The sequence below is a fragment of the Mixophyes fleayi genome, chromosome 3 (assembly GCF_038048845.1).
Source record: "Mixophyes fleayi isolate aMixFle1 chromosome 3, aMixFle1.hap1, whole genome shotgun sequence".
Taxonomy (NCBI): domain Eukaryota; kingdom Metazoa; phylum Chordata; class Amphibia; order Anura; family Limnodynastidae; genus Mixophyes; species Mixophyes fleayi.
Window position 1 is genome coordinate 127,765,496 of NC_134404.1, and position 9,241 is coordinate 127,774,736.

Genomic DNA, 9,241 nt, shown 5'->3' on the forward strand with positions numbered 1-9,241 from the left:
TATTGGTGTGATTCTATCTCTTAATCACAAGGTGGAAGAGAGAACTTTTTCTGGAAACCTTTTGGGCTATTAGTTTTATAGTTTTTGAGACATATTGCACTATTTTCTCTCCATTTTGTATTTCTATGAGTCTGGCTTTCAGACTATAAGAATGCACTTGAAAAGAAGGATAAAGATCACCATCCTAGTGGAAGAAGTGGATTGGAATGGAATTTAAGAGCAATTTACCATCTTCTCATATGTGAAAAGGTGTGCACCAAGTGTATGTGTTTTTCATTGCATAAACAACTCTAATGGTATACATTTTTAGAATAGTAGCTAGGCAAACCAGTATGATTAGTTATAACTACTGTTTTAGAGAAAATTAAGCCATTATATACTTCTCTCTCCATAACACCTGTGCTGGATAAAGCTCTGTCTGAACAAGTGTATGTTCAGTCCTGCAAATACTCCTGGAAATTCCACTGACTTCCTGTGTTTGAACTGGACCATTTACTGATCCTGCTTTTTACTGCCTTTTGACCTTATCCCAGTGGTTCCCAAACTGTGTGCCATGACTCCCTGGGGTGCCACAGCGATCTCACAGGGGTGCCACTGCCAGGGCCGGTGGTAAGCAAGGCGGGGGACTACTTCATAGTTATTTTGGCTTAGTGGTGCCTTAAAAAAATTATTGAGACCCTAGGGATGCCTCAAACTGAGAAAGTTTGGGATCCACTGCCTTAGCCTGTTTTATGGATTTTCCTTAGTCTGCTGTCCTCCCGGATCCTAGTCTGTTTCACTACTCTGTCTCACATTACTGCCAGCCCCTGTGCAGTCTATTATCTCTGCCTTTGGAGCTTGCCTCTGTAGTCTGCACCAGGATCCTCAGTGTACCTGCATTTTTCCTGGTTTTTCCCTTCTCCCTGCTGGTCTCCTGCTATGCTCTGTGCACACTCACAAATACCCTAATCTGAAAAGCCCCTGCTACTAAGGGAGAAGTCCTGGGGGAAACCTAATATTGGTAAACACATAATGTTCTATATGAAAGGCGGCTACTAAAGGTGAAGACCCTGCATAATTGAAGCCATTTTCCAATGACTTTAGCATCTGGGGCCTGATTCATTAAGGATCTTACTTTGAGAAACTTCTTATTTCAGTCTCCGGGACAAAACCATGTTACAATGCAAAGGGTGCAAATTAGTATTCTGTTTTGCACATAAGTTAAATACTGACTGTTTTTTCATGTAGCACACAAATACTTGATAGCTTATTTGTACACTGACATTTAAAGTTGGTATTTGTGTGCTACATGATAATTCCTGTAAATCTTAATCCTCTGGGGGTCTTGCTTATGTTTCTCCAAAAACTGGCATGAAACGCTGTGTGTGATGAGGCCTTTTCTGATATTACTAACATGTTATAATAAATTGATTTTTAATTTAAAAATAAAGAAAAGCAACCTTGATGAGGTCCATTCTACAGATGAAACGTGCTGGAAATGGTATCATTTGTGCTCCTTGGCAGCCACCATACAAGAGAACTGACTTGTGTTCCACAGCTCTCCGATAGCAGCTCCAGCACCTACTCCATAACAAGGGACCATAGAAACTTGTGCCAAACCATAGGAGCCAAGTAGGGAATATATTTAGGGTAAGAAATATAGAACTAACTTTAATTTGTACATAGTTAAGGTATGAAATTCATTCTACCACATTTTTGTCATAAGCGTTATAAACACCTGCATTTTATGGAATTAAAGTGCCTAGCACTGTGTTCCATTTGCACAAGTGTTTTTTTAATATACCTTGTCAGTACTCTCTCTCCCTGTCATTGGTTCCCCAGCATTTATAAACCTCTTCTTTTCAACCACCTGTGTTTAGGAACTGACTATCCAATTGGATGACTAAGCAGCAGCCTGGGGCATGAGCCTTTTGGGGGGGTGGCACAATTTTATTTGGGGTGCAAAAATGTTACAAGCAGAGGAATAAACTGATAAAAATATAAAATAAAATATAAGCAAATAGTTTCTCTCCAAAGTAAAACGAAAACATGAAAGAAAAACATAGTAGTTTTAATCTTGATCTATTCCCATGGTATTGACTGAAGACAATGAGTCATCCTTGGGTTGTGTGCTTTAAGATAAGCAAGTTGGAGAGACACATTTTCACCTTCAGTAGAGACTGTTCATGCCTCCATTCTGCTATGCAGTTCTGTTTTTAATGAAAATGTAATGAGTGACAAAGATTGCCATGACATTTTAAAAGCCTAGTGGAGCAGAGTGTCAGAAACACGTTGACAAAAACATTGAACATTGTTGGGGAAACAGATTTTAAATTAAGGATCAGTTAATTTTTAATTGGGCCCTGTTTATACTGGCGAGTTTTTTTGAACCAGTGTGCTTGTGTCTGTATGTCCTTTGTGTGTGTATATCTTCTGTTGTGAACCAGACCATTTATTGGACACTGTTTCTTTCTCATGCCCTTGACCTCAGCTTGTTATTGGATTTGCTTTTGCTTTTGACCTCTGCCTGCCCTGACACTGGCCTGACTACCAGACCTGTTATTAACCTGTCCCTGCCCTGACATCAGTCCGATTACTGGACTTCTACCGTGACCTGTCCAACAAACTAGATTTAATAATCCTCTACTATAACAAGTTAAGACCAGCGGCAAATCTCTAGAACTATTTGTGTTCTTTGGAAATGGGTCTCCTATAGCAGAGACCTTGTGAAGCATTTACAGGTGTTTTTTTTATCTGAAATGATATTGCCATAACACTATCATAATCTTGTTGATGTGTCATCTAATAAATCGTTATTGAAAGGTGGAGGTCCTGGTGAAAAATTGCAGATATCATTTGTGTGATTCTCACAGCTGCTGGTCTACAACAAAAATGCACCACCCTTTAAACTCCAACAAAATGGAGTTAAGTTTAGTGATCTATCTGCATCTCCCAGCAGTCTAGCCTGCTGAGAGACAATGTGCATCATCTGCCTGGATCAGGGTGTGATGTAAGGTAGAATCTTTAACAGCTTTAACATCCTAATTTATTAAAGAAAAAAACTTGGTCCTTGTGAGAATTTACAACATTTGCTCCAGATGACATGTGTCAGAAAACAGTTAACAGTGACAACTACAATTACGTTCTCTCAATTCCTGTAATCAGCTCTCTGCTAAGAAAAGCAATCAAACTAGTCACCTCACCTGGACTACTGCACAGCCCTCCAGTGAAAAGGTTAAGTCAATCAGAGCAAAGTTTTCTTTTGACTTTCTTTGCTTGTTTTTATGTTTTTGCTGCTCTGTGTTTTGTTTTATGCTTTCCAGATTTTGCTGAATATGAGAGTTGTTTTGTCTGTTGCTGAGCAACCTTACTCATTCTGCTTCCTGAGCTGTTAATGCAGATTCCACATTGCAGCTGATTACCAGCACTTGCTAGACTCATCTCTGCTCATAAATAGTTCACTGTGTATGCCCTTCATTGCCTTACCATACCTTGAATAAGATAACAAACTTATATAAAATAAAGACACGGAGACTTGAGTAAAGTGGCACTAAAGTATTTTATTATAACCTAATTAAACCTGGTGGCGGAGAAAGAGCACTGTGGATCGGCTCCAGCGATACCCAACCAAGCGTGGACATGGCAATATAGCCTTAAGTTCACCCACTTCTCTCATAACCCCACTGCTTGGCCGGCCCTAACCTGGCGTCAGAGTAAACTGCACTCACCTCACTACTCACTCCCCCTCCCTCACTGAGCCGGGCGAGGCCCCTCCCCACGGAACGGACAAGAGTTACCGATTGCCTTGTAAGGGGACAGATACCTGCGGCCAATCACAATAGAGCTGTATATATCAGCCGCTGATCGCAGTGCATTCCTCCCACGCTCCTGCCCTAAGGGCAAAGCAGCCCGCCACCATCCAAACCAAGCACTCTCCTCAACTTCAACCAAATGCTCTCCATAAAAACAAGCAACCCCTCGTCCGAGAGGTGCACACCGTCTCTCCTATAGAGACTCACCCTATCTGCTGTTATCACCGGGTGATCCACCACAAATCCACCGAGGGACCTAATTACCTTCCGAAGCGCACTATTAAGCTTCCGCGCCATTATAAGGATTTTCTTTAACGGGATTGGAGATCGCCAAGACAATCTCGGGATCATCGCGGACCAGCCAAGTATGATTGATGGCCATGTATTCTTAATATAGTGCAGGTCCTCTCTCATTTGGATAATTAGATCTAGGGACTTACCCTTACCCAAGTCATTCCCCCCTAGGTGGATAACTAGTACGTCAGGGGCTCCCCAACTCAATCAACTGTTTTAGCCATGGCAATAGACTACCCCAAACCAAACCTCGTTTACCTAACCAATAGACCCTGCTACTCCCCCCACTGGTAAACCTCGTCTGAACCCCCGTCTGGTTAGCTGCCCAGAATATGTAAGAGTGCCCGATGATCCAAATATCTCTCGCATTTACCACAGCATCTAGAAAAGAGATAAGTGTTAAATACTGCGATATTACTTGACCAACACACACAGCACTAAAGGTGCACCTAGTGATTGACAAAGGCAGCCCATCAGACGAGCCTGGAGCATAGCTGGCAAGGTAAAAGAAATGGGGAGAAATGGGTTTGGGGAAGGGTAAGTTACTCACACGAAGGTGAAACCCGATCAAACCCCAGAGGCACACTACTAATCAGACCTCCGGAGAAAAAAAACGAGAGAAAGCCCTTCGCGCCCTCGCTCAAAGCGACAAGCAGATAAGCCTTGAGTAACCAGGAAGGGGAAAGGAAGAACGGACAATAGGTACCATATAAAAGGAGGTCTAGATAAACATGACAGTGACAAACAATGAACAAAAACCAGCGTAAAGTAGAATTGAAAAAACAAAACAAGAGAAAGACAAGGCAGCAATACAGATTGAAATACAAGTCATCACATTTTAAACATTAGGCCTAATGTAACCTTTGTAGGCCTCAGATCTCCATCTACCCAGTGACTTTATAGCTTCCACCAATGAGCCTGCCAAAGCCACGGAGGTGGCTGCTCTGATTCTAAAAGAGTGAGAGCTGTACACAGATGGGTCTAGCCCCAAAAACGTAATCCCCTGCTTCAGCACCGCATTAAATTGGTATCTTGTGAGCTGTGTTCCACTTCTATGAACTAGAAAAATTGGGAGAACGGGCCTAATTTGCATGAACTGGGAGCTTAATTTGACGGGACATGTCTCCTTATCCTTCTGAGCCTGCATCTGCACCCAGCAACCCCTCCCACCTTGATCAGTTTTGGATCTGGTTATTTTATAGCTTAGATGCTCGTCCCGTATGACAATGTTTTCTGCAAGCAAACCCATGGGGATATGCGCTACAACTTGACCAACTAATTCCGAAACCCTGAAGGCCCCGAAGAACGCCAGGCAAAATGCAGTCCGAAACAACAAGGCCGCATACTCATCCCTCGCAACGTCCGCCAGGGCCCGCATAATTTGAGATAACGTCTGCAACATGATTGGGTGAAGCATGTCCGCTGTGACTGGCCTCTCCTTCGCCCAATCTTTTAGCGCTTTAGATATCAAAAAGCCCTTAGTGACATCCGCCACCCCATTCAGCCGTGCCATAGACAAAATGCCCGCCAAAGCAGATGACATACTCAACCACATAAATTCCATGACCGCATCCCTCTGGCCTGCCTCTGACTGGTCCTTGGTGCTGCTGAATTGGACCCACTGCAGTCACGCTGCTCGATATACCCGCAATGTGGATTGCGCCAGGCCGCGTTCTGCCAGACCCCTTATGCCGGCGTGATGATCTGCCAAACACAAGAGGGACAGGGAATGCCTATGGTACTGGCCTGAGGGGCAAGCTCTTGGAATCTCTTCCACTGAAAACGGGAAAAGGCATCCGCTATGTCGTTTTTAACTCCCGGGACATGACAAGCATTGAATGTTATCTCGTGCTCTAGGCAGCGAAGTATCAGATGATGCAGCAGAGATATAGCCTGCGGGGAGGACGCGCTCTGTTTATTTATGGACTGGACTACCCCCAAGTTATCACACCAAAAAACCACGTGACTGCCTCGTAAAGAAACAGCCCACAACTCGATGGCTACAATAATCGGAAATAGCTCTAACACAACCATGTTCTTTACCAATCCACTCCTATGCCATGACTCCGGCCACGCTTCCGCGCACCACTGCCCGCCTAGATAAGCTCCAAAACCCTGCGCACCCGAAGCATCCGTGTAAAGGTCAAGCGTCGCATTGTTTACCGGAGGGGTGGGCCATATCCTTTTACCGTTGAATTCCCTCAATTCCCTCTGCCATATCACAAGATCCTCTTTTATTTCCCATGACAGGCAGACTGCCGCATGAGGCCTACTCTTTCCCGCTATGGCCTTTTGCAACTTGCGACAGAAAACCCTGCCCATAGGAATTGCTCTGCATGCGAAATTGAAAAGCCCCAGTAGTGACTGCACTTTTTTCAACGAGAGGGAAGGGGCACCCAGCGTGAACACAATTGCCCCCGCTAATTTTTTTAACTTATCCTCAGGGAGCCTACAACAATCCGCTTACGAATCAATATCAATCCCCAGGAACGATAAACGCTGTGTGGGGCCTTCCGTTTTATCGTGTGCAATGGGAACCCCCATGACCGTAAATAAGGCCTGCGCTGATTTTAATACCTCCAAACATGTGTGGGAGCTATCAGGACCTACAATCAAAAAATCGTCCAAATAGTGAGCTATCCACCTGTGCCCGGTTCCAGCCTGAATGCACCAGTGGAGAAAGCTGCTAAATTTCTCAAACAAGGCGCATGATATCGAGCAACCCATGGGTAAGCAACGGTCCACGTAGAAACCGTTGCGGTGTCTGAAACCCATAAACTGGAATGATTCAGGATGGAGTGGCAACAGGCGAAAAGCCGACTCAATGTCGAATTTGGCCATAAGGGCCCCCTCCCCGAACTCCTGCACCAGGGAAAGAGCTTCTTCAAAGGACTGGTATTGAACGGTGCTCACCGCCGGGTCTATGGCATAATTTACCGAATTACCTAATGGGTAGGAAAGGTGCTGAATAAGTCTAAACTTACCCTCTGCCTTCTTGGGCACAACACCTACCGGGGACACTACCAAATTGGGTATGGGAACATTTGCAAAAGGACCTAACATCCGCCCGGACTTCTTTGGCTATTTTCTCGTTTAATATCTCCGGGAATGTAACGGCCGATTTTAAATTACGGGGCCATGGTAGCTCCAATTGTCTCAAAACAGGGATTCTAAAACCAAATTGAAAACCCTCACGAATCGTGATTGCTGCATCGGTGTCACTATAAAGTCTAAGCCACCTGTCTAACTCTTCCAGTCTAATTGGGGATTTGGCCTTGACCTGAAGCTGCTGTAGCAACTCCCCCCTCCCGCTCTGGCTCTACTACAATCTGATGCGGGGTGGAACCCGTTACAGTTGGAACAGGAGTGGCGAAATCTGCACGCCGCACCCCTCTGACATGTCCCCGAGTTGAACGCGAAGCACTTTCCTTTGCCGGGGAGGGGCTGCTGCGCCCTCCCCGCCCCAGGAAACCGCCTCCCTTGTGTCGCCTCCTGCTTCTGACTACTGGGCCTCATGAGGTCCATCCAGGTATCAATATCCTTGAATCCCAGGGGTAACCTCTCCCGACCCGTCATCTTTTTCCGAAACATCTTGTCGTAAGCCCTCCAAATGACTGGCCCGTCCTTTAAGTAAAGGTCTGTAATCAAATGTAAGTACTTCCACACCTCCACCTGTTCCTCCGGTCTAAAGTCAGCGTACAGCGTTGCAAACACGCAAAAACCTTTTACCCATCTAGGGAATGTTTTGTAATTCTCCTCCCCCATACCGCACCTATCCAATGCTGCCCGACTGCTGGTCGCTCCTCCGTCCTCGCCACCTCTTCCCCAACCGAATGATCTGCCACGCTTGTTGATGCCCCACCAGCGGCTGCCGTTGGCTCCGTCAAAGGAACTCCCATCCCTGGAGGCACCGAATGCTGGCTCTGTAGAACTGGAGAGACATAATCGTGAGCTTCTGACACATCATGGGTGACATTCCTCAAAACCCCTGAATCTAACAGGGGTACGCTATATGACCCGAAAGACGAGGAACAGACGGGCCTACCCTGCGCCGCCGCGTGATACTCGTACACCTCACCTGCCGCCCCTAGGCCCCACTCATCCCCCCTTACTGGCTCACTTGCACCTGACGGTGCTCCTGCGTCGCTGCCTCCATGAAAATAGTCAAAAATAATGCCGCTCGCCTGCTCAGAGCGAAGACCATACCCCACATTCCAGTCCCCCCTTTCTCCCAGTGTTGAGGAGCTGGTATCCAGTGACTGTCTATAATAGGGAGGAGATAACCGGTGGCGCTGAATCCTGCTTAGACTACGGCCCGCAGAACCAAAAGCCTCCTCCCATCTGAGCCCAGATGGATCCCGCGCATCCCAAAATCCCTGCACCCCAAAATCCTGATTCGACTCCCCTCTGACATTGGCTCTATTCTGAGCGAAAAAGGCTCTGGTACTCGAACCTGCTTCCTCCACGCCTGATGTAGGAAGATACAGTGCCCTGCGTACAGACAAAGGGCAGCCCAGGGTCTGCGCCCCCCATGCTGGACCTCTGGCACTGTTGGGCAAAAATGGGCTGGGGGGAAAATAAAGTTGGTGAGGCGCTGGGCACCCAAATTCCCTCACTCTCTCTCTGGCAGCCAGCACAGGGGGGTTAATGGCAATACCACCCCTGTGCTGACTGAAATTGTCTCGTCGGCTCCCCCTTGTGGCCAAAGACTCCCGCCGCTACCCGACATAACTATCTGCCTTTGGAGGAGGAGGGGTTGCCACCCGCACCCCTGCCTCTGATTCCTCCCTACTGCCCGCTACACGCTGCCTCGCAGCTAGTCTGTGACCCCCTCTTGATCTAACCCCTGCTCCAGCAACGGGAGCTGACAGCGCTGGAGCCGCGGGTCTGCGCATGCGCGCGCTGCTCTGTGGTTTAGTCTGAACCGCCGAGCCGCGCCTTTCAGACTTCTTCCTCCCCCGGGGCTCTCTAACACTAGGCGCTCCCTCGGCACCCACACCACCTTCACGCCGGCGAGGAACACAGGGCTTGTCCCCGCCAGAGATGCCACCCACCCCCGCAGCCGCGCCCCCATCCCCCTGATGGCGCCGCATAGGGCCAGGGGAGGTGGAGCGGAGACGGACAGGTTTGCTCGCTACCCTCTTAGGACGGGGCAT

General features: G+C 47.1%; 1 protein-coding gene across 1 annotated transcript; it reads right to left on the minus strand.

Moving 5' to 3' along the window:
* Positions 1 to 3,519: 3,519 nt before the first annotated feature.
* LOC142143181 (uncharacterized) lies at positions 3,520 to 9,241 on the minus strand. The gene is made up of 3 exons (XM_075200890.1): positions 8,930 to 9,241; positions 7,858 to 8,803; positions 3,520 to 5,789 (listed from the first exon to the last, which is right to left on the minus strand). The coding sequence occupies exons 1-3, from the start codon at positions 9,239 to 9,241 to the stop codon at positions 5,713 to 5,715; spliced, it is 1,335 nt and encodes a 444-aa protein (XP_075056991.1). The 3' UTR covers positions 3,520 to 5,712.